This window comes from Staurois parvus, unplaced genomic scaffold (assembly GCF_062004578.1).
Source record: "Staurois parvus isolate SC_StPar_1 unplaced genomic scaffold, SC_StPar_1.0 ptg000394l, whole genome shotgun sequence".
In the NCBI taxonomy this organism is placed as follows: Eukaryota; Metazoa; Chordata; class Amphibia; order Anura; family Ranidae; genus Staurois; species Staurois parvus.
In genome coordinates this window covers 1142945-1168978 of record NW_028318190.1, presented here as the reverse complement: position 1 = coordinate 1168978, position 26034 = coordinate 1142945, and the positions used below count along the sequence as shown (strand labels likewise).

General features: G+C 40.4%; 1 protein-coding gene across 1 annotated transcript in view; it reads left to right on the top strand.

The window, feature by feature from the left end:
• The window catches only part of CRYBG2 (crystallin beta-gamma domain containing 2), a 192201-nt gene that overhangs the window by 126380 nt on the left and 39787 nt on the right, over positions 1 to 26034 (top strand). Inside the window, exons 4-8 of the mRNA XM_089686226.1 lie at positions 5013 to 12810; positions 15367 to 15414; positions 15556 to 15674; positions 16501 to 16669; positions 22130 to 22269. Coding sequence (XP_089542352.1) covers positions 5013 to 12810; positions 15367 to 15414; positions 15556 to 15674; positions 16501 to 16669; positions 22130 to 22269 — 8274 coding nt within the window. The remainder of the gene's footprint in view (positions 1 to 5012; positions 12811 to 15366; positions 15415 to 15555; positions 15675 to 16500; positions 16670 to 22129; positions 22270 to 26034) is intronic.

Here is a 26034-nt window from a genome sequence, read left to right as displayed (position 1 = left end):
GCAGACTAGATACTGAGACATGGGGATCAGAAAAAAAACTCTACAAAGACTAAAAAGGGAATGGAACTTTCTAAAGATGGAAAGGATAAAAATTTAATCCATGAAGTGGAAAATACAGAGATCTCTTCACAGCATTATAGTTGTGAGTAATGCTGCAAATTAAGATTGCTTTCAGAAATAGAAATTTTAACAGTTTATTTTTATTGATGAACAAAATGGAAAGTAAATTAACAGAAGACAAATCCAAATCCAATCAATATTTGGTGTGATCGCCTTCAAAACAGCATCAATTCTGAGTATACTTGCACACAGTTTTTGAAGGAACTTGGCAGGTAGGTTGTTTCAAACATCTCAGAGAATTAACCACAGATCTTCTGTGAATGTAGGCTGCCTCAAATCCTTCTGTCTCTTCATGTAATCCCAGACAGCCTCTTTGATGTTGAGATCAGGGCTCTGTGGGGGCCAAACCATCACTTCCAGGACTCCTTGTTCTTTTTTACACTGAACATAGTTCTTAATGACATTGGCTGTATGTTTGGGGTTGATATTCTGCTGCAGAATAAATTTGGGGCAAATCACACGCCTCCCTGATGGTATAGCATGATGGATAAGTATCTGTCCGTATCTCTCAGCATTGAGGACACCATTACTTCTGACCAAATCTGCAGTACCATTTGCAGAAATGCAGCCCCAAACTTACAAGGAACCTCCACCATGCTTCACTGTTGCCTGCAGACACTCATTATTGCACCTCTCTCCAGCCTTTTGCATAAAAACTGCCTTTTTGCTACAGCCAAATATTTTAGATTTTGACTCATCAGTCCAGAGAACCTGCTGCCATTTTCATGTATAGCTGAGTCACTTTTTCCATAAGAACAAGAAATCTTGAAAGTGATGATTTTGCTTCCACAGAGCCCCAATCTCAACATCATGGAGTCTGTGTGAGATTACATTAAGAGACAGAAGGATATGAGGAAGCCTACATCCACAGAAGATCTGTAGTTAGTTCTCCGAGATATCTGGAACAGCCTACTTGCCAAGTTCCTTCAAAAACTGTGTGCACAATCACTAGAAGAATTGATGTTGTGACTTTTTTTTTAGACTCTTCTGCAAATTTACTTTCCATTATGTTAATTGATAAAAATAAACTATTAACATTTCTACTTCTGAAAGCATTCCTAATTTACAGCATGATTCACAACTGCCTACTGCATATCTTTTGCACAGTAATATATATATATATATACACACACACACATATATATATACATACTATATATATATATAATGTTGAGCATTAGTCCATTCCAAGTCAGGAACTAAAGTTTAGAGCTTGCTGGGCCACTTTAATTTAACAATAAATCAAAGTCCTTACATCATCATGGTTTCCTACATAGGGGTCTTCACCATCAAAAACAGACACAGTCAAAATAATACCAAGCCACCTGGCAATCTCTTCGGCAGCACCACTACTTAGGCCCCAAACCTTGGCCTTTGACTTTTGATTGGACCCGCAGTCTGTCTCTCCCAGCTTACCTGGCTCTCTTGGTTCTCCTGGCTTTCAGCCTTTGGGCTCCATGCACTCTGGGTATTTTTATATTTTAATATATAATATTTTTAATAACTCTGGTAACATTAGCTGTGTAAAGTCACATTGAAAACGTGAGTTTTTCAGCGTTTTTGTATTAGCGTTTAGCAGTATTTTTTTGTTTTTTTTGCACTTGCGTCTTTTAGCGTATTTTAGTTTCATTTGGCCAAAAAATTAATGGCTGCGTTTTACAGCGTTTTGCCTAATTTTTAAGCATTTGAGCATTTTTACAGCTAAAAACTCCTCTAGAAACCCACCAGTTCTGGGGTTTTTTTCCAGCCAAAAAAACCCCCTGCCAAAAAACGTTGATTACAGTCTATGTGAGTATGGACACATAGTATAACATGCTGGGGAGTTTTCTGGCTATAGAAAAAAACATCAAAAGCCAAAAACAGCAGCTGTAAAAACGTCCAGTGTGCATGAGGACTGCTGCACAGGTCCACACTCTAACCTCCCAATAGCGGATCTCCTGGCACCCATCTGAAGACCTCCTTTCTCCTGGCTATATCCCATAGCACACCTCTCACCGTGACCGAACAGACCTGTGTCCTGATGGAGCACACTTGTCTCCCAACAGGAGCTCTGAATTATGCCCATGCCTACATTATAACAGTTGTACACACCTGCACTTTCAGCCTGTTGGTCTTCTGCCAGACCTGGACAATGGGTTGAAGATTTCCTCCCTGCCAAAGCACTTAGAAATTGCCAACCTACAGAGTCCAATTCTGGAATACCAAAATCTGGAGAAGGCTGTAAAAACAGTTTTCTCTACCCTTACTCAATACTCCAGAGTTCTGTTTTCTGCATACATGTGAACCCTGTATCCTTCTCAGTGGCAGGGCCTTGCACTGTCATAATATATAGTATATTTATAAAATGTTCAAGCCAGAGTATCTATATAAAATCTGCATTTTTTTTGTAATTGTCAGGGCTTGGCTGCTGTAGTTGGACTCTGTATTCTGTCAATCACAGAGCAGAAATACAAAGTTCAGGGTGGGGGGGCGGGGAGGAGTAGGTGAGAGTAGGGAAGTATAGATAATTTGTAATACGGGAGTGGCGTTGTGTTTCCCATTACTGCCTGTGCTGCCCTAGCAAATCGTACTTCATTTTAAAAACAAAGAGCTAGGTAAGTTAGAGAATAGTAATGTTTTATACTTTGTGTACGTGTGTGTTTTTAAAATAACTTCCAAATGAATAGAAGAAATGGAATCAGCCGACAGATTGCTGTTAACTATGAGATAAATGATAGCACACAGCAAGAATGTGCACAGAATAGTCGCTGTCGTAATATTGTGATACATGATGCCAGCAGGGACAGTGGGTCTCAGCCCAACATCCCTTTGTCACATTTTTTTTTTGCTATTTAGTGTGAATGTAATGTGGGTTTATTTTAAAAAGTGTAATTTCAGAAACCAGAAAGATGATTCTGAATTTTGTTTCAACTGTAGATTTAGTGCCAAAATAATGCAAATGTAAACTGAGTGAGTGAGATAATGTGATCGGTGAATTCAGTATGTAATGCGAGGCTTTCATTTTTCATTAATTTATTAAAAAACAGAAAAGCTGGTATGCTTTTCCTAAAGAGACCATGTTGCTAGACAATTCATTTCAACAACAACTTTGTTAAAAGATGATCCATGAGTTTAATGCATTTTGTTCATGTTATTTACTTGAAAAGACCTCTTTTGTGTAGACATCCAAAAGAACTGGAACTCCTGGTGGGTAGCATTCTATAGTATTCCCCATTGCTCCTCCCCTTGCAACTACATAAAAGATTATTTAGGGAGGTAATTGGAAGGGAGGAGGAGCTGGGCCAGCACTGACAGTAATTAGATTCTCAAAGAAGAGATAATGTCTATGACATGGCAGAAGGGAGGGAGAACTGTGGCTATGCTATGGAATCAACTCTTGCTGCAGTTGGCAAATTCCTTAGCAAGTTCAAAGGCAGATTGCAAGTCAGCAAACATTGTTTTTAGAGACGAATATGCTGTAGGTAAACAACTTTTTTTATGTGCTTTTACCTACAGTTTAAATTGGTGACAGTGTAGCTTTAATGCTGAGATACGTAAATTAATTTGGTGTGAGTGGATAGGTACATTATTGGACATTGCTTATTTCAATATCTCTCTTTTATATCATATCAATACACAGGGCAGTGAGATACTATATCCTGTAGCTACCAATTGGGTTTCACTTTACTAAGTTTAGTACGTCACTTCAGTATACATTTGGTTAAATGTTACTGCACCTTGTTCATCGATTTTTACTAACACTTTGCTTTTAACAAATAAAAGTTACAGTTTTATTGATCAGAAACTGACGATTTATACAGGTGCAAAGATCATGGACACAAAATTGAGTAATGTAATAGTGAGTCATGTATTACCTTTATACAGCAACCATTCAGCTCATAATTAACTAGCCTTAAGGATTCCTTACATGAATATTTAGACTTAATAAATGCTAAAGTTCAGCACAATTTTAATTTTACCCTTTCCTAATAACCTTCAAGCAAGGTTAGTTTTATTCTTTCATTCACTTACTCTCTCTTTTCCTCTGTCTGTTTTGCTTTGCTTTCCAGCTTTCACACAGTTCTGCCCTGGTCACATTCCTGATGTGAATGCAAAACAGAATCATACAGTACAATGATTGGTGACAAACCAGAACAGGTTCCTATTTATTGACATGCCCTGACCTGTGCATTCTGATAAGATAAATCTATTCTGCATTTGCTGGCACATGTCAGAGAAACGCGCTGCACACCCTATAGAATATCCTATATGTATTTCTTTGCTAAGACTAACAATGACAACATTAAAAAAAATAGTTAGATTTAAAGGACATTAAATGCCAGTTGTACCAGAAGCTTTCTTGTCATCTTATTTAAAGTGGACCTAATCTGTGGAAAGCAAAAAGGGAGCACGGGAATAGTCACCAGTCTTGCCTGTGGTCCTCCTGAATCAGATCTTTTCCTTGAGTGGAAGTGGCCATCTTGGTAGAGAAGCAGAGCTTTGCTTCCCCATGTCAGAGCTGCCCTCCTGATGATTGGTAATCAGACAGCTGGGATGTTCAGAAAGAACAGGTTCAGTAAGATTAAATGAAACATAAGCAGGGAGATCCTCATTTACCAAATCTCACTCCAAATTTTATAAAGCTAGGTTTCAGCAGTAGCCGTGCCTTAGATGATCTCACTGTGCAGGTATGAGGTTGAGGGGTAGGAGTGCCTAGGCACAAGAAGTGCTATTTTTCAGGAATACAAAACATTTTAGAGTACTGCTTAAGCACAATTATTTAGTGGTTCCCTTGCTAAGATAGCAATTCTCACTTTTTATTTTCAGGTACATATATTGTTCTAATTAATCATGGATATAAACATATTTAGTCTGAAGACAGCCTTTCACTAAAAGCATTTTTCTATTCCTAGATGCCTCAGCTTGGAAGCAGATGAGGACTGCCCCCCAACACACTCTGGCTCTGAACAGGTGGATGAATATTGCAGAATTGATTCCTCTAACATGGAAAAGCGTGATAAACTAAAAAAAGATAATACATTTCCAAAAAGAGTCCAGGCTTCTAGGGTGCCTGAGATACAAAGATCTTATGAGCCATCAAAATGGTCTGCTAAGAAGGATAATCTACAAAATGTGAACATTTCAAATAACCTTGTATCCCCAGAGGCCTATGTTGGTCATGTGAAAAAAATTCAAAAAATCTTTGAGGATATTGGCTCAAAGGACATTGTAAGCCATCAAGTGGAACCTGTGAAATCCAAGCATGGTTCTCAGAGGGAAAAGGATTGTGTTTCTGACCAGGAGGTGTCCACTGCTGGGCTTCACAGACCAGTTTTCTCTCAGGTTATTGGCTCAAAGGACATTGTAAGCCATCAAGTGGAACCTGTGAAATCCAAGCATGGTTCTCAGAGGGAAAAGGATTGTGTTTCTGACCAGGAGGTGTCCACTGCTGGGCTTCACAGACCAGTTTTCTCTCAGGTTATTGGCTCAAAGGACATTGTAAGCCATCAAGTGGAACCTGTGAAATCCAAGCATGGTTCTCAGAGGGAAAAGGATTGTGTTTCTGACCAGGAGGTGTCCACTGCTGGGCTTCACAGACCAGTTTTCTCTCAGGTTTATAATCCTTTAAAAAAAGGACAATTAGAGAAGAGAAGTGAACAAGCCACCATATCTGTTATTGATAGCTCTGGAAAACTGCACCCATGTATATTAACAGAAAACTATGTGGATGGAATTGAGGATATTGTAGAAAACAATGGTAGCCTTGGTAAAGATTTTGCAGAGACTCATTTAAACAATAAACACAAAGACAAGGAAGCTTTTCAAAGACACCCCAGACCCATTTTACAAGATTTACAGCTTGCTCCTAGAACACCCACTTCACCTTCTCAGAAAAATACAAATATTTTTTCTTTTTCTCTGGGTTCACCAAAAGGTTGGAAAAATGAGAGTGCCGTGGTACGACCCACCAAACATTTTATCGGACAAAGATTTGAGAACCAAAGGGACACTTCTCCAATGCCATCTTATAAAAGTAATATCTTCTTTACAGAGGAGAAATTTTCTAATTCTATTACAGATTCAGATTTGCAGCAAAAAGGAGAGCAAACTAATCAAAACAAGGTAATACAGTCACTTGAAGAGATGAAAAAGTCCCATACTGTAGAAAAAACACAAAAAGAACACAGAATAGAACTCAGTACAACAATTACTCCAAATGTGCTCTGTGATGAAAGTCCTGCTATTAGTACAAAAACGAAACTGGACAAAAAAAGAACTGAGAGAGACTTAGCTTTGTTAAAAAATAGGATCCAGGCAGAATATAAGACAAATGAAGATTTGACGCAAACAGTTGAGACAAAAAGCAAAATTACTAATTTACGGTTTGGACAAAAAATCAAAACAGAGTCAGACTCACTGAATTTGGGAAATCAAAAAGAGCCTGCAGAAGAACCTATGACATCACATAATCGGTCACCGAAGTTCAGCAAAAAGAATTTGCCTGTAAGGAGCCAGAGAAGAAGACCACCACATTATACAAGTGATATTAAAGATTTCCAAAAACACATTTCCACTCAGAATAAAGACATTGAAAGATCAAATGACAGCAATCACTTCAGTGTTAACAGTGACAAACTTTTAAGCCCCATAACAAAAGACATTGTGGACGATGGCACATCAGAGATTACCAATGGTACAGATAGGAAATCAACAACTCACAAACTAGTTCAAAGTAGATACTCAACATCATTAAATAAAAATACAGTAAACAATGTGGACCTTGATGCCGGCCAACTGAATCAAGGTAAAAATAACACTGAAATTAAAGTTTCTGAGACATCACCAATCAACAAACAGGTTTTGAAGTATACAGTAAAAGTGCCCTCTCAATTACACCAAAATATGGAAATGAAACACACACGTGAGCTTGTTACACAAATGAGTACAGTACCTACAGCATATGAAGATAAAATTCCAGACCTTGATGTTGACCAACTGAATCAAGGCAATATCAAAACTGAAATTAAAGTTTCTGAAAAGTCACCCATCAACAAACAAGAAAAAGGGCTATCTCCAATACACCAAAATGAGGAAATGAAACACACACACAAGTTTGTCTCACAAAAACGTACTTTACGTACAGTATATAAAGATAAAGCTTCTGGGTTAATCACTGAAACTATGAAGGGTCATTCTAAAGAAGATGAAAGTGTTTGTGAAATAAAACAGAACCCAAGTATGGAACCTGAAACAGATATTATAACAGGTCAAAAAATTATTTATAAACTAAAACAAGAAATACGTGGTGGGATTAAACAAGATTCTAACATAGTCAGGGACAAAAATGAGCAAGATATTAGTAAAGCCTATTTGGAGTCAACAGTAAATGAAACTTTCAAAAGGTCCACAGATCAGCCAGCTACAGATGTGATCAATGCGCATACTGAACAAAACAAAGTTGTTGATATGAAAAACCAGGCTGTTTCAGAGTTTGTAACCTCAGCATTAGTCTCTAGTGATCAGTTTGTAAACAATCTTAACAATATGGAAGACTTGATGGCCTCTGTAACAATGACAGATGTACAAAAAGAAGCTTCAAATGAGCTGTTCAGTGATCATTCCATGTATAAACCTGCAAATGACATTAGCAAAAACCAGATTGAAGACATAAAGACACAATCTGTAGATATAAATAATCATTTTGGACAAGACATAGTTGTATTGGTGACCTCAGTTAAACATTCCTGGGATCCAGGAACTTACAGAGCTGAGGATTTGATTAACCAAAGGGAAAATGATATAAATGCTAGTATAAGTGAAGGCCTATTGGAAAATGTCAATAATTTGCTAGTTTCAAGTCACACAGAGGAGCATTTGCCACACATTAAGAAAAGTTCAACTGAAGGAAAAATTATAAAAGTTATAGATGTGAAGGACAGCATTGGAGAAGATTTTACCGGATTGACTGACTCAGTTGATGAGTATAATAAACAAATTGATTGCAAAATTAAAGAAGAATCTACTAACATGTCAGTCAGTTCCTGGGACACGTGTAATCAAAATATACTTGCTGAGAGCTTATTATCTGGAGAAACCATGGGTCACAATCTTGAAGATCAAATGAAGTTAGATGAAAATAATGTAATCAGTGAGGAAACAAAGAAGCAGCCAGAAGAAAATTCTATTGTTTTTGTGATTCAAAACTCAAATATTAACAAAGTGTTTGAAAATGTATTCGAAGTTAAAGATAGAGGGATGGAGAAAGATGTTACTGACATACAGGAACAGAATGGGCAACAGACAATTGTATTATCAGAATTCATCGACCAGCCGCTTGAGAAACATGAGGAACAAGAATATCTTGGGGACGGAAGAAAATATTCTAGTGTTACATTTTTACAGGAAGAAGCTACATCCAAATTAGAATATGCCACAGATGTCACTGTGAATGAAAGTATTGATGTAGAAAATTTCAGGAAAAACTTAGAAAATATTGTTGAGCATTCTGAGGTTGTGAATAAAAGTATTCTTGAAAAGCCATGGTGGGTGAAAGAAGACCAAGGATCTAAATATGAATCTTACCAGGTTGATGGCTTACTTCCTGTTGCTTCAATTGATGCATTTCAAGAGGTAACTGGAAATGAGACCCATGGTCAAGGTATATATGCCAAAATTAAGCAGTCTTTGGATGAGGCAGATGTAGTGTCCCCTGAAAAACCTGAAGATATAACAGACATTGTCTGGACATCTGCGCTGGACCAAGCTATGGATGATCGTGAAAATGTGACTGTGGACAAATCCAAGGATTTAATGGATTTAGGGCTTACAAAAGAAAGAACTATAGAAAATGGTCAGGAAAATGAAGATCAGATACATACAACTATTGATGTGAGAAATCAGTCTCAAGATGCTATGAACATTTGTTCTGCAATTGACATATCTGAAGAGGTTTCAGAAAACATGGGTCAGGCTAGCATAGAAGAACTGGATGAGAATCAACATGAAGGAATTATTCATGGTAGGGAAGATTCATTAAATTCTGCTCTAGAAGCAGAAACACTGGCCACTGATGAATCAGTGCATGAGGTGAACCAAACAAACAATCGGGATGCTTCTGTCAATATAATGGAACATCCACATGACAACGGCAATATGGAGTTAATACAAGATCTGGGTAATACTATTGTAGATGGGCAGATGGAAAATGACATAACTGTTTTACAAAAACAATATCTGCCACGAAATGTAGATGAGAAACTTTCTATAACATCTTTGATATCTTCAGAACTCTTAGATGCACAAAATTCATATTTGCGGCACACGGAAACAAGAAGTGTAACTTCACAAGGTGATGATAGACAAAGCCATTTACCTTTATCTAAATTATTACCAGTAGACATTCAAGAAAATGTATATGAACTAGCTACAGAAACCTCTAATTCCTTAGCACATGTGATGTCTTTAGAACCATTAGATGTTCAAAATCCATGTTTAAGAGACATGGTGAATACAGGCCATACCATTAGTGTAACTTTACAGAGTGATGAGGGACAAAGTAATTTACCTTTAGCTGCATTAAAAACAATTGACAATCAAGAAAACATGTGTGAAAACCGTACAGAAACTGATAGTTTCATAGCTCCTTTGATATCCTCAGAACCATTAGATGTGCAAAATTCAAATCTAAGACACACAGAAACCATAGGTGACACCATCAGTGTAACTTCACAGGGTGTTGAGGGACACAGTCATTTACCTTTAACAAAATTAAAAACAATAGATATTCAAGAAAATGTATATGAAGTCCATACAGAAGCCTCTAATTTCATAGCACCTGTGATGCCTTCAGAAACATTAGATGTAAAAATGGCATATTTAGGAAATGCAGAGAGCACAGGTGATCCCATCAGTGTAGCCTTACAGGATGATGAGGGACAATTCAATTTACCTTTTTCTGAACTAAAAACAATAGACATTCAAGAAAATGCATATAATCTCCATACAGAAACTTCTAATTCCGTAGCACCTGTGATGCCTTTAGAACCAATAGATGTAAAATTGTCATATTTTAGGGAAACAGCAAACACAGGTGACACCATCAGTGTAGCTTTACAGGGTGATGAGGGACAAAGCCAGCTAACTTTATCTGAATCAAAAGCAATAGACTTTCAAGAAAATGTATATGATTTCCATACAGAAACTTCTTTAGCGCCTGTGATGCCTTCAGAACCATTAGATGTAAAAATTGCATATTTAAGGGATACAGAGACTACAGGTGACACCATCAGTGTAGATTTACAGGGTGTTGAGGGACAAAGCTATTTACCTTTACCTGAACTAAAAACATTTGGCATGGAAAATGTAAATGAACTCTGTATAGACACCTCTAATTCCATAGCACCTGTAAAGCCTTCAGAACAATTAGATGTAAAAATGTCATGTTTAAGAGATACAGAAACCACAGGTGATACCATCAGTGTAGCTTTACAGGGTGTTGAGGGACAAAATCATATACCTTTACCTGAATTTATAACAATAGACAGTCAAGAAAATATTTATGGAAGCTATAAAGGAATCTCTAATTCCATAGAATCTGTGTTGTCTTTGGAACCATCAGATATTCAAATTTCATATTCAAGGGACAGAAAGACCATAAGTGACACCATTAGTGTTGCTACAGAAAGTAATTCAGACCCAAATCTGCATGCTCCATTTCAGGAACAGTGTACATTAGTTAAGTTAAATGACAATATACAAACTTGTAAGAATAGTCCACAAATCCCAAGTAGAGACAGTAATGCTCCTATAAAGAAAAATGCTGCACCATGTGAAGAGGAGGAAGAGTCTCCAGAAAATATGGAGAGCTGGGTAAATAAACTGAGACAACTAGAGACCCCTGCATTTTTAAAGTACCAAAAACCACGTCGTCAGCCCCATTCTACACCACAATTTATTTACATCACTTTGCCCCCCATAAAAGAAGATCAAGGTTCACCAAAACGAGATGAGCCTGATTTCAACTGCCAATTGCAAAATAAAGAAGAAACGCTGAAGGTAATTGCCACTCCCAGTGAAAGCAATTCAGTTTTGGAAACAAAAGCAACAGAACAATCTGAACAATTGGAAGAATTACCCAAGAAATTCTCATGGGAAAGAAGCGTTGACAAAGTTAGATCATCTCCCTTGGAACTATTGAGAAAACATGCAGGAGATGACAGTTCTCGGAGTGAAAACTACAAATCATTAATCACACAAAGTCTAAGCCAGCGTCAGGGCTCTATCATTGGGTCTCTATTGCTTTCTGACAGATTAGATAAAAAAACAGAGACCTCAGAAAAAAAATCCTTCTCTAGACTGGAAAGTAGCTACCTTCTCAGTAGCTACATGAAACCTAAAACAGATTTACAGCAGGAGATAACAGATAAAACACAGGACATGTCCTCTACTGACAGCACAAATCTGCATACAGCCAGTGACTCCTTAACCAGTGCATCAGGAGCAAACACAGCCAGTGACTCTTTAACCAATGCATCAGGAGCAAACACAGCCAGTGACTCCTTAACCAGTGCATTAGGAGCAAACATAGCCATTGACCACTTAACCAGTGCATCAGGAGCAAACATAGCCATTGACCACTTAACCAGTGCATCAGGAGCAAACACAGCCAGTGATTCCTTAACCAGTGCATCAGGAGCAAACATAGCCATTGACCACTTAACCAGTGCATCAGGAGCAAACTCAGCCAGTGACTCCTTAACCAGTGCATCAGGAGCAAACACAGCCAGTGACTCCCTAATCAGTGCATCAGGAGCAAACATAGCCATTGACCACTTAACCAGTGCATCAGGAGCAAACATAGCCATTGACCACTTAACCAGTGCATCAGGAGCAAACATAGCCATTGACCACTTAACCAGTGCATCAGGAGCTAACACAGCCAGTGACTTCTTAACCAGTGCATCAGGAGCTAACACAGCCAGTGACTTCTTAACCAGTGCACCAGGAGCTAACACAGCCAGTGACTCCTTAACTGGTGCCTCAGAGACAAACAAAATCAGTGACTCCTTAATCAGTGCATCAGGAGCTAACACAGCCAGTGACTTCTTAACCAGTGCACCAGGAGCTAACACAGCCAGTGACTTCTTAACCAGTGCATCAGGAGCTAACACAGCCAGTGACTTCTTAACCAGTGCACCAGGAGCTAACACAGCCAGTGACTTCTTAACCAGTGCATCAGGAGCTAACACAGCCAGTGACTTCTTAACCAGTGCATCAGGAGCTAACACAGCCAGTGACTTCTTAACCAGTGCATCAGGAGCTAACACAGCCAGTGTCTCCTTATCCAGTACACCAGGGTCAAACACAACAAGTGACTCTTTAACCAATACAACAGAAGCACACAAAGCCAGTGACTCCTTAACTGGTGCCTCAGAGACAAACAAAATCAGTGACTCCTTAATCAGTGCATCAGGACCAAACAGAGCCGGTGACTCCTTGAGCAGAGCATCAGGAACTAAAACAACCAGTGTCTCCTTAGCAAGTGACAGAGCCAGTGACTTCTTGTTCAGTGCATCAGAAACACAACAGTCAGAAGATAAAGAGTCCAGATCACAGCTCCAGAATGATCATGTTCCAGCTTCAGATTCTACTGTGCTGTCCAGGCTAGAACCACCAGTAGCTTCACCTTATAAGGTCTTCCCGGATGTCTGGGTGAGATGTATTACAGTTTCATGACTTATAACTGATCTTTAATGTTTAATGTATTTTAGATTTCTATTCCTGTTTTTGGCTTTAGTTATATTTTCATATCTATATGAATATGTCTTAGAAAAATGTTTCAGTACTTAAAGGGTTAGTTCACCTTTACCAAAGAAAAACTGCTTATGCAGGTAAGGGGCAACTTTAGATAAAAACAAAGTTTGCAGCTTTGACTGACATACAATAATGTCCTTATTATTGGTGTAGGCCATATATGTACCTCCTGAAGCCTGGCTAAAAAAAAATCCCAGAGAAGTCACCCCTTCCTGTCCTGCCTTGTTGCTTGGATGTTCATACCTGTTACTGCTCACCCCAACCAGAATAGGAGAAATCTTTCTCAGGTTCTCAGGAAGCAGGCCTGGAAGTACTAGGGTCATTGGTTCAAATCCCAACCACGGCAACACCTGCCTGGAGTTTTCATGTTCTCCATGTGCCTGCATGGGTTTCCTCAGGGTACTCTAATTTCCTCCTACACTCCAAAAGACATTCTGGCAGGTTAATTAGATCCTGTCTAAATTGTCCCCAGTATGTGTATGTATGTGAGTTACGGATCTTAGTTTGTACGCTTCTTGAGGTTTAGGGACTGATGTCAATGTACAATATATATGTAAAGTGCTACGTGAATTGACAGTGCTATATACAGTCATGGCCGAAATTGTTGGCACCCTTGATATTTCTCCAGGAAATCATGTATTTCTCACGAAACGTATTGCATTAACACATGTTTTGCTATACACATGTTTATTCCCTTTGTGTGTATTGGGACAAAACAAAAAAAGGGAGGAAAGAAAGCAAATTCGACATAATGTCACACAAACCTCCAAAAATGGGCTGGACAAAAGTATTGGCACCCTTTCACAACTGCGGATAAATAAGAATGTTACAAGCATGTGATGCTCCTGTAAACTCACCTGGGGCAAGTAACAGGTGTGGGCAATATAGAAATCACACCTGAAAGCAGATAAAAAGGAGAGACGTTCACTTAACCTTTGCATTGTGTGTCTGTCTGTGCCACACTAAGCATGGACAACAGAAAGAGGAGACGAGAACTGTCTGAGGACCTGAGAACCAAAATTGTGGCAAAATATCAACAATCTCAAGGTTACAAGTCCATCTCCAGAGAACTAGATTTGCCTTTGTCCACAGTGCGCAACATTATCAAGAAGTTTGCAACCCATGGCACTGTAGCTAATCTCCCTGGTCGTGGACGGATGAGGAAAATTGATGAAAGATTGCAACGCAGAATAGTCCGGATGGTGGATAAGCAGCCCCAAACATGTTCCAAAGACATTCAAGCTGTCCTGCAGGCTCAGGGAGCATCAGTGTCAGCGCGAACTATCCGTCGACATTTAAATGAAATGAAACGCTATGGCAGGAGACCCAGGAGGACCCCACTGCTGACACAGAGACATAAAAAAGCAAGACTACAGTTTGCCAAAATGTACTTGAGTAAGCCAAAAGCCTTCTGGGAAAACGTCTTGTGGACAGATGAGACCAAGATAGAGCTTTTCGGTAAAGCACATCATTCTACTGTTTACCGAAAACGGAATGAGGCCTACAAAGAACAAAACACAGTACCTACGGTAAAATATGGTGGAGGTTCAATGATGTTTTGGGGTTGTTTTGCTGCCTCTGGCACTGGGTGCCTTGACTGTGTGCAAGGCATCATGAAATCTGAGGATTACCAAAGGATTTTGGGTCGCACTGTAGGGCCCAGTGTCAGAAAGCTGGGTTTGCGTCCAAGATCCTGGGTCTTCCAGCAGGACAATGACCCCAAACATACGTCAAAAAGCACTCAGAAATGGATGGCAAAGAAGCGCTGGAGAGTTCTGAAGTGGCCAGCAATGAGCCCAGATCTAAATCCCATTGAACACCTGTGGAGAGATCTTAAAATTGCTGTTGGGAAAAGGTGTCCTTCCAATAAGAGAGACCTGGAGCTGTTTGCAAAGGAAGAGTGGTCCAAAATTCCGGGTGAGAGGTGTCAGAAGCTTATTGATGGTTATAGGAAGCGACTGATTTCAGTTATGTTTTCCAAAGGGTGTGCAACCAAATATTAAGTTAAGGGTGCCAATACTTTTGTCCAGCCCATTTTTGGGGTTTTGTGTGACATTATGTCATATTTGCTTTTCTGCCTCTGTTTTATATTTGTTCCAATACATACAAAGGGAATAAACATGTGTATAGCAAAACATGTGTTAATGCAATACCTTTTTTGTGTGAAATACTTGATTTTCAGGAAAAATATCAAGGGTGCCAACAATTTCGGCCATGACTGTAAGTACCTGAAATAAATAAAAATAAATATAATCTCTGGGAGTTTTTCAGCCAGGCTTTGTGGGTATGTAAATGGCCTACACAGTCAAAGCTGCACAGTTTGTTTTTTATCTGCGACCTCCTTTTACCTGCATAGGCAGTTTTTTGCTAAAGGTAAACTAACCCTTTATTTATTTATATATAATTGGAGCTTCCATGAGCTATTGGTTGGTAATGGTATTTTTTTTCTTTCAGCTTGACCCAGGGAAAGTTCATGGAAAGCTGAATCCAAGACCAGGAAAGGTAAAGGTCTAAACAGTTCCTATACATTTGTGGGTCATACAGAAAGTCTTGAGAAATCAGCAAAATGCATAAATGAGTCATTGCTCTAGCATTGCTGTTATATTAGCACCCCAGTAACATGGTTTCTCTTTTGGTTAACAGATAATTTTGTTTTCTGAACCTGGGTTCAGGGGGCACAGACATGAGATCTACAGTGATGTGGGTAACATGACTGATTGGGAGTTGCAAGGAACAGTCTCTGTCTGCATTGTGCGAGGAGGGTAAGTACAACTACAATCAGCAATTACTTACATACATACACACGACCAACAAAGATAGAGAAAGCAAGTTGCTTGTAGAGCAAACATTGATGTCATTGTGTTAACCATAATATTATCACCAAGCACATTACAGGGTACAATGCAGGCTACTGGTGAGCTAGGCTACACATGCAATAATTTGAATCTCTTAGAAGCAGATTATCCTGTTGACAAATCCCTCATGTTAAGCATATATAAATCATTGTGCTGCAAATGTTTGGTTAAATCTCAAATCCGGGCTCAAATATAGTCTGTGCAGAGAGCAGAGCAGTGGGAGGGAACTAGAAGTTCCATCCGTTACAGGCTTCTTACAGAAAACCTCAGGGGGTGGATACAGGACCAGTCCCCCTGCACAAGCAGAGAGAGCAGAAGTGATCGGTCTTTATTACTGGAACTCCTGCACAAAAGCAAAATGCTGGAGCTGTTTTATGTTGCATTACTGCACAAACCTGTAAGAAATACACAAACGGCAAGATGATTCAAGTAAGAATATACATTTAGTCAATATTTGTTTAACTTTTATAATCACCACCCCCGTAACATATGGAGGGCAGGCCCTGCAGTCAGTTATTATGACATCACTAATCTCAAGCTTTAGTTACCCCTACTCTCAGATAATCATATTAGAAAGGCATGTAACCCAAGAACACTAGAAATTCCATGATTTCTGCCTAGATAGCTGCCTAGTTGTTAATTTTCTCATATTTGCTTCTGCTACTTTTTTCTTCTCTCTATCTGTGACACTATTGTAATAAAAACAAATGATGTCTAAATTTAAACTACATAGGTGGCTTCTGTATGAAAAGCCACAATTCCGTGGCAAGCGTGTAATGTTAACAGAAGGTGACACTGATCTGTTCTGTCCTTGGGAGGATGAGGAAGCAACATCAGAAAAATCACCAGATAATAAAAAGAAACCTAAATTTTGGATTGGTTCATTGCGTCATGTAGTCCGGGTGAGTAACCGTTGATAAAATAATGACAGTTACCTTCCCTCTTGATCGGGGTTGTCCAACCTGCAGCCTGTAGGCTGCATGCAGCCAAGACAGCTATGAATGTGGCCCAACACAAAATCGTAGAGTTACTTAAAAATGTTGATTTTTTGGGGATATTTTTGTAAAAATGTGACAGTGTCTCTTTAGTGTTTTATCTTCCCACAGAAAAATACCCCACACTTCACAATCACACTTTATTCATGTCCTCATGTTTTCGGTAGCACCTATATTGTTGAACAAATATTTTCAAGGATGAGACACATGAAGGGCAAAATTAGAACCAAAATATCTGATGTGCACCTTGAGAATTCAGTGAGAATTGCTACTACATCCATCTAACCAGATACTGATGCATTCGTTTATCAAAAACAATGTCAAATATCGCACTAGTTTTATGTTGCCCTTACGTTTTCTTACTCAGATTGGTACATTGCCTACAGTATCTCACAGAAGTGAGTACACCCCTCACATTTTTGTAAATATTTTATTATATCTTTTCATGTGACAACACTGAGGAAATGACACTTTGCTACAATGTAAAGTAGTGAGTGTACACCTTGTATAACAGTGTAAATTTGCTGTCCCCTCAAAATAACTCAACACACAGCCATTAATGTCTAAACTACTGGCAACAAAAGTGAAAATGTCCGAATTGGGCCCAAAGTGTCAATATTTTGTGTGGCCACCATTATTTTCCAGCACTGACTTAACCCTCTTGGGCATGGAGTTTACCAAAGCTTCACAGGTTGTCACTGGAGTCCTCTTCCACTCCTCCATGATGACATCATGGAGCTGGTGGATGTTAGAGACCTTGCGCTCCTCCACCTTCCGTTTGCGGATGCCCCTCAGATACTCAATAAGGTTTAGATCTGGAGACATGCTTGGCCAGTCCATCACCTTTACCCTCAGCTTCTTTAGCAAGGCAGTGGTCATCTTGGAGGTGTGTTTGGGGTCATTATCATGTCGGAATACAGCCCTTCGGCCCAGTCTCTGAGGGGAGGGGATCGTGCGCTGCTTCAGTATGTCACAGTACATGTTGGCATTCATGGTTCCCTCAATGAACTGTAGCTCTCCAGTGCCGGCAGCACTCATGCAGCCCCAGACCATGACACTCCCACCAACATGCTTGACTGTAGGCAAGACACACTTGTCTTTGTACTCCTCACCTGGTTGCCACCACACACGCTTGACACCATCTGAACCAAATAAGTTTATCTTGGTCTCATCAGACCACAGGACATGGTTCCAGTAATCCATGTCCTTATTCTGCTTGCCTTCAGAAAACTGTTTGCGGGCTTTCTTGTGCATCTTCTTTAGAAGAGTATTCCTTCTGGGATGATAGCCATACAGACCAATCTGATGCAGTGTGCGGCATATGATCTGAGCACTGACAGGCTGACCCCCCACCCCTTTAACCTCTGCAGCAATGCTGGCAGCACTCATACATCTATTTCTCAAAGACAACCTCTGAATATGACACTGAGCATGTGCACTCAACTTCTTTGGTTGACCATGGCGAGGCCTGTTCTGAGTGGAACCTGTCCTGTTAAACAGCTGTATAATCTTGGCCAGTTCTTGCTGCAGCTCAGTTTCAGGATCTTGGCAATCTTCTTATAGCCTAGGCCATCTTTTTGTAGAGCAGCTATTCTTTTTTGCAGATCCTCAGAGAGTTCTTTGCCATGAGGTGCCATGTTGAACTTCCAGTGACCATTATGAGAGAGTGAGAGCGATAACACTAAATTTAACACACCTGCTCCCCATTCACACCTGAGACCTTGTAACACTAACGAGTCACATGACATTGGGGAGGAAAAATGGCTAATTAGGCCCAATTTGGACATTTTCACTTAGGGGTTCACTCACTTTTGTTGCCAGCGGTTTAGACATTAATGGCTGTGTGTTGAGTTATTTTGAGGAAACAGGTAACTTACACTGTTATACAAGGTGTACACTCACTACTTTACATTCTAGAAAAGTGTAATTTCTTCAGTGTTGTCACATGAAAAGTTATAATAAAATATTTACAAAAATGTGAGGGGTGGACTCACTTCTGGGAGATACTGTATATCAGTGATTGTTAACTTGTGATCTGCTTGACTTTTTCTTTTCATCAGCTATCCTTATTGTCAGTGTATTTTATGTGTGGTTCAGGACAATTCATCTTCTTCCAAGGCCCAAGAGGGTCAAAAGGTTGATACCCCTGCTCTAGATGCATTTTCAGTAGTTTGTCATAAGGCTTTTTCCTTCCTTTTTGTTTAGACTTCCCCCTTAGCTTCACAAGTACACTCTTTCATAAAACTTTGCATCCCTTGCTCCATGCATTACATTTTTCTTGGGTTTGCACTTATGAAATACATGCCTAATCCATCAAAAAAGAGTTTAAATCCTATTCCTAATTATGACTTAAATTGTTACTAAACCCACAACAGTAGAATTAGTCTGTATATACAGTAAAGCATGCTTGGCATACTCACTGTAGAACCTAAGGGGTTAATCCTTTGCATTGTGTAAAAAGAATGTTTGATCATGTCTTCTCTGATCTTCCCCTTCTTCTACTATTCCCAATCCATCTGCTGATAGAAGAGAGCTTTGGGGGCAAGTTGCACATGCTCAGTTTGATGTGTATTGATAGAGAGTTTTTGTTTTCTTAGAAGGGTGTATGTGTTCAGCACAGGGCCAATCAGCACTAACCAAACAGAGGGTCAGGGATTATGCAGCCTCATAGGGCAATCAGAGGAGAATGAAAACTCCTCCTACAAGCTTTAGCCAGTACTCTTCTGGATACTGATAAAAGTCACAGGGTGGTGGTGGTGCAGTGACAAGCAGCGACCTCTTGTATGGCTTTCAATGAAGCAGCTGAAAGACGCAGGAGGGAGAGGAGAAGATGTGGCTTCCAGCTGCTTCATTAAAAGCCATACAGGAGATCGCTGCTTGTCACCGTAACCACCACCACCCCTCCCACACACCCCTAGTCCCGGCGCTGCTCTCCGCCCCCTCCGCTGCACAGAACAGTTCAGTTTTTTTTCTGCTCCCACCGCCGCTGTGTTCCTGCCACTATGTTCCCACCACTGTGTTCTTCTCAGTGCCCAGCCCCTTCCTCCATCCTCCACACCAATAGGAGAAGAGGGGAGAGAGGCTGGATCTGCTATGCCTCCCCCTGTGCCCGCCCACACTCCAGTCCCAGTAGCTTCAGAGGAGGTGTGGGCGGGAAACTGAACACAGGAGCCGACAGCTACAGCTCTGATGCTTCTGAAGGAGTCATGGTGAGTTTGACCTAACCTTCCACCCCACCCCCTTCCTTAAACCCCACCCACCACCCTCCCTTTCTTCCATCCTTCCACCCCTCCCTTCCTTCCACCCCAATTCCCTTCCCTTCATCCTTCCACCCCCCCTTCCTTCTATTCTTCCACCCCACCCCCCCTTCCTTCCATCCTTCCACCCCCCTTCCCTTCCACCCTTGTACCCCCCCTTCTTTCCATCCCACCCCCCTTCTCTTCCATCCTTCCACCTCACCCCCCTCCCTTCCTTCCATACTTCCACCCCCCTCCCTTCCATCCTTCCACCCCCCCCTTCCTTCCATCCTTCCAATCCCCTCCCTTCCTTCCATCCTTCCACCTCCCCCCTCCCTTCCTTCCTCCCACCCCTCCCACCCACCCTTCCTTCCACCCACCCTTCCCTTCCTTCCTTCCTCCCACCCCTTCCTCCCACCCCTTCCTTCCACCCCTCCCTTCCACCCACCCTTCCTTCCACCCACCCTTCCCTTCCTTCCTTCGTCCCACCCCTTCCTTCCTATCACCCCTCTGTTCCTTCCACCCCTCCCTCCCTTCCATCCACCTCTTCTTTCCTTCCATCCACCCCTTCCTTCCTTCTACCCACCTCTCCTTTCTTTCCACCCACTTCCTTCCTTCCTTCTTTCCTTCCTTTGCCCCACCCCTTCCTTCCACCCCTTCCTACCCCCCCTTCCTTCCACCCACTCTTTCTTCCATCCACCTCTTCTTTCCTTCCTTCCATCCACCCACACCTTCCTTCCTTCCACCCACCCCTCCTTTCCTTCCTTCCACCCACCTCTTCCTTCCTTACTTCCTTCCACCCACCCCTTTATTCCACCCGACCCTCCTTTCCTTCCTTCCACCCACTCTTCCTTCCTTCCACCTGTTCCTTTCCTCCTTTCCTTCTTTCCACCAACCCTTCCTTCCTTCTACCCACCCCTTCCTTCCATCCACCCACCTACCCATGCCTTCCTTCCACTCACCCCCTCCTTCCTTCCAACCACCCCTTCCTTCATTCCATCCACACCTTCCTTCCACCCACCCACCCATTCCTTCCTTCCAACCCTCCCTTTCTTCTATCCACCCCTTCCTTCCACCCACCCTTCCTTCATTCCTTCCTTCCACTCACCCCTTCCTTCCTTCCACCCCTCACTTCCTTCATTCCTTCAAGGGGGAGAAGTTGGGGGGGGGGGTAACAATGCAGGTCAGCTGCAAACTGCACCCCCCAGAAGAAAATGTTATCTACAGCTTTAAGTAACAAGAAGCTATTTTCTTATTACTCATGATTGTGTAACATGGCCTATGTCTATATTCTGGTCTGTGCATTTGCACAAATTAGCAAGATTCACAACTCATGTTTTTAATTTAGTAAACCTGAAAAAGGTCCTTTCTTGACCATTATGAAGAAATCAATGTGCTGCTAATGAGATGATTGTAAACAAGTAATTAAATCTCTCAGGAGCAAAGATATTTAATTGCCTGTTTATCCCCAGCCTTGACTGATAAGAGGGATACAACCTAATGGCACTGATCTCCCAAGATGCATGTAGAAGGCAGAACACTGTCTAAGCTTCATGTGACCAGTACAAGTTTGTGATTACATTTTTTCATCTTAACCATGAAAATAATTTTATGAACAATTTGTTTCACTTTTGGACATATTGTGAGGCCACCATGGGACTAAAGCCTAGTACACATGATCAGCAAATCTTACGAAAAAAACTGCTTTCGAAGCAATCGTACGATAATCTGATCGTTAGTACACAGCTTTCATCTGAAATTATTTGAAAGGATAAGCATGAAAATTTTTCTTGTACGATACCAGATTGTACGATTTTCGTTTAATCAGCACAGTTTTTGTCCGAAAATACAATACAAATACATTACATCACTTCTGAATTTTCTTTCTGTTTTACAAGAATCTTTGAAACTTTAGTAACCTCTTCACTTTCGATATGAGATTAGCACGCAAAAAGAAAGGGAACGATTATTCGTCCAATATTTTCATTGTTTGTTTTGGGCTTTAGCATTGTTAACCTTTTACTCATATCTGCTGTAATGGGATATAATAAAAAAAAAAATCACACGACAGTGGGGGGGATAAGGATATATATCTCATAAACTAACTACATTTGGTTTTCTTCATATTCAGGATTTTCAAGTTCCACAGATAAGTCTGTTTACGAAAGAAAATGGAGAAGGCGATAAGGTGACAATCACTGGAGCCACTCCTGATTCACGTGTAGATGGCCACGCAACCAAAACAGAATCCATCATTGTGCACAATGGACTGTAAGTATCTACAGTACAAATGGTGATTGCAGGTGGAATGCACGTGACTAAGTATCAGTATTGTGATCAAGTAGGTTTAAAGGTCTAATAAAGCCTGTCCACACATATCATACATGTAGCGCTCACTCTTGAAGGAGCTCTTGCTTTTTCGGGTCCCCTGTTTCCAGTGGCCATGACTCTGAAAGAAGCACCATGCTCCCCAACACATATGTGGCTTTAAATGGGCTTTAATGAACAGGGAAGAAATGAGTGGAGCAAACAACAATGATAATACAACTCAACAGAGCATCTAAAGCAGCATAAAATTTTAACAGGAGAGACCATATATACAGTTGTGTTCAAAATAATAGCAGTCAGACATCACTAACCTGATCAATCACTGTTTTTGGTAGAAATTATATTTCTACATTGCAAATAATTTACTAGCAGGTGTAGTAGAGTAATAGAAATCCAACAGACCCAACAGTCATGACACGCATGCTGCTGATTCTGTGTAATTGAATCACTAATTGAAAGGGGCATGTTCAAAATAATAGCAGTGTGGAGTTCTATTAGTGAGGTCATTCATTCTTTGAAAAACAGGTAGCAATTATTGCCCTTATTTAAGGAAGGAAGGCAGCAAATGTTGTACATGCTGGTTACAGTGCATTTCTCTCTGAAATTCTGAGGAAAATGGGTCGTTCCAGACATTGTTCAGAAGAACAGCGTACCTTGATTAAAAAGTTGATTGGAGAGGGGAAAACATATAAAGAAGTGCAGAAAATGATAGGCTGCTCAGCTAAAATGATTGCAAATGCTTTAAAATGGCAACCAAAACCTGAAAGATGTGGAAGAAAGTGAAAAACTACCATTCGAATGGATAGAAGAATAGCCAAAATGGCAAAGACTCAGCCAACAATCAGCTCCAGGAAGATCAAAGAAGGTGTAAAGTTCCCTGTGAGTACTGTTACAATTAGAAGACACCTATGTGAAGCCAAGTTATCTGCAAGAAGCCCCTGCAAAGTCCCACTGTTGAAAAAAAGACGTGCTGAAGAGGTTACAATTTGCCAAAGAGCACATTGACTGGCCTAAAGAGAAATGGCGCAACATTTTGTGGACTGATGAAAGTAAGATTGTTCTTTTTGGGTCTAGTGGCCGGAGACAGTTTGTCAGACGACCCCCAAACACTGAATTCAAGCCACAGTACACTGTGAAGACAGTGAAGCATGGTGGTGCAAGCATCATGATATGGGGATGTTTCTCATACTACGGTGTTGGGCCTATTTATCGCATACCAGGGATCATGGATCAGTTTGAATACATCAGAATACTTGAAGAGGTCATGCTGCCTTATGCTGAGGAGGAAATGCCCTTGAAATGAGTGTTCCAACAAGACAACGACCCCAAACACACCAGTAAACGTGCAACATCTTGGTTCCAGACCAACAAGATTGACGTTATGGAGTGGCCAGCCCAATCCCCGGATCTTAATCCAATAGAAAACTTGTGGGGTGACATCAAAAATGCAGTTTCTGAGGCAAAACCAAGAAATAGAGAAGAACTGTGGAATGTAGCCCAATCATCCTGGGCTGGAATACCTGTTCACAGGTGCCAGAAATTGGTTGACTCCATGCAACACAGATGTACAGCAGTTCTCAGAAACAGTGCTTATACAACTAAATATTAAGTGATTCAAAGGAAAGCAAAATCTTCAAATATTTTTCAGTTTATATAGTGAATGTTTGAGTTTGTAAAGAAGAATACAAACACTGCTATTTTTTGAACAGTCTAATATTCACTTTTCTTCAACTTTTTTAGAGGAACAACACAAATTTGATATATTTTTCTTCATGTTTTGATTTGGAATAGAATGTGTAGTGTTCCCAATGCATTTGTGTGTATGGAAATAAAAGCTATTAGAAGGATTTATTAACTTTTTTCAACACACTGCTATTATTTTGAACACAACTGTACATTTGTTGTAAATAACAGCAAACTATTGAGGTAAGCTGACTGAGAGTTAAAGAAACCACTATCTAAACCATTGGCCAAGTACAGTTAGTCAGTGCTGGGACCCTGAGTCTCCAATTGGAGCACTCTTTCTCACACAAGAGTATTTATAATCCTATGGGAAAAAAGTAAATGATGCAAGGCCAACTCTCTCCACAGACAGCAACAGTAAACAGCAATAACATCATGAGCAGTACAGAGGCCAGATGGTTAGCACTTCCACCTGGCAGTACTAGTGTCATTGGTTCAAATCCCAACCACGGCACCACCTGCCTGGAGTTTGCATATTCTCCCTGTGCCTGCATGGGTTTCCCTCGGGTACTCCGGTTTCCTCCCACACTCTGAAGACATGCTGGCAGGTTAATTTGATCCTGTCTAAATTGTCCCTTGTATGTATAAATGTGAGTTAGGGACCTTAGATTGTACACCCCTTGAGGGTTAGGGACTGATGTGAATATACAATATATATGTAAATTGACAGTGCTATATAAGTATCTGAAATAAACAACATCAGGTTCAGTATTAACAGCTTCCCCTCTGCTCAATAGCAGGCTTTTTGTCTTTCCTAGGAGGCACAGCAATCCATAGCCTTTTTCTCTATGTTCCTTGGGTGGTGGGTGGGGCTTAATCAGCCTGCGTACAGTCCTGGAAATAGTCAGTGTTCTGTCCTTCTTACTGCAGCCACTCCTGTTCCTCTGTCAACTGCAGCAAGGGATGGGGGAGGAATAAAGGGGACAGCGTACCCTGACAGCCCAGTCTCTGCTGCTACTCCTTCACTGCCTACTTTGCAAATCGGGCTGCATACCCAATCTCTATTATTTTCCTTGACTGAGATGGAGAATGTCTGGTTAAAATTAACATTAACATACAGGTACTATAATGTTTGCTTTGAACTAGTAATCCAGATGTGCTAAGAGACAAAAAAAATATTTGGGACTATTCTTTCCGTACTATTTTTGCAGCAGATCAGTAAGTCTGCATTCACACTTGAGCATTTTGTAGCTTGAAGCTCCAAAAAAGTTCAAATGGAAAAATTCAATTGTTCTCTATAATGCCTGTTCACACCTGATTGCGTGAACAGGCACCATAGAGAACAATTGATTTTTAAAGTCTGAGCGTTTTTGGAGCTTCAAGGTTTGAGCTTAAAGCTACAAAACACTCAAGTGTAAATGCAGCCTGAAACTATCTGCTGAACCAAGCTGAACCAAGTTGAATCAGGCTGAACCAAGCTGAACCAGGCTGAGCCAAGCTGAGCCAAGCTGAACCAGGCTTTATTTACACATCATCTTCTACTTGCTTATGCAGAGCCTGTTTTTGGTTTTTCTTGATTAAACTATTTTTCCTTTGTGAAGAATTGTGGATGGAGATCATTCCATCCTAGCAAAAGATTTGTTCCTTCAATAACTTTTTATTGTTTTTTTCAGAGACCATTTTTGTGCCCAGAAAAAGGAAATAGACACGTAAAACATTTTGTTAGTCACAATAAAGAGCATGAGGAACTTGGCTTTGTGCAAAATAAGCTGTCATTGGGAAAATAGTTTAACAGATTTTTTTTATTGGGTTTTAAAAAAAGGATTACATTTGAAAAAAAAGACACATAAGAGCTGTTCAACCCACCTCGCTGTGATGCAAGTCAACACACCACATTGTATGCATTGCAGCATGTGCATGTGTTGTGCGGCACAGTGATCACACACATTAAAGTGTTACTAAACCCACAACAGTAAAATCAGTCTGTATATACAGTAAAGCATGCTTGATATACTCACTGTGAAA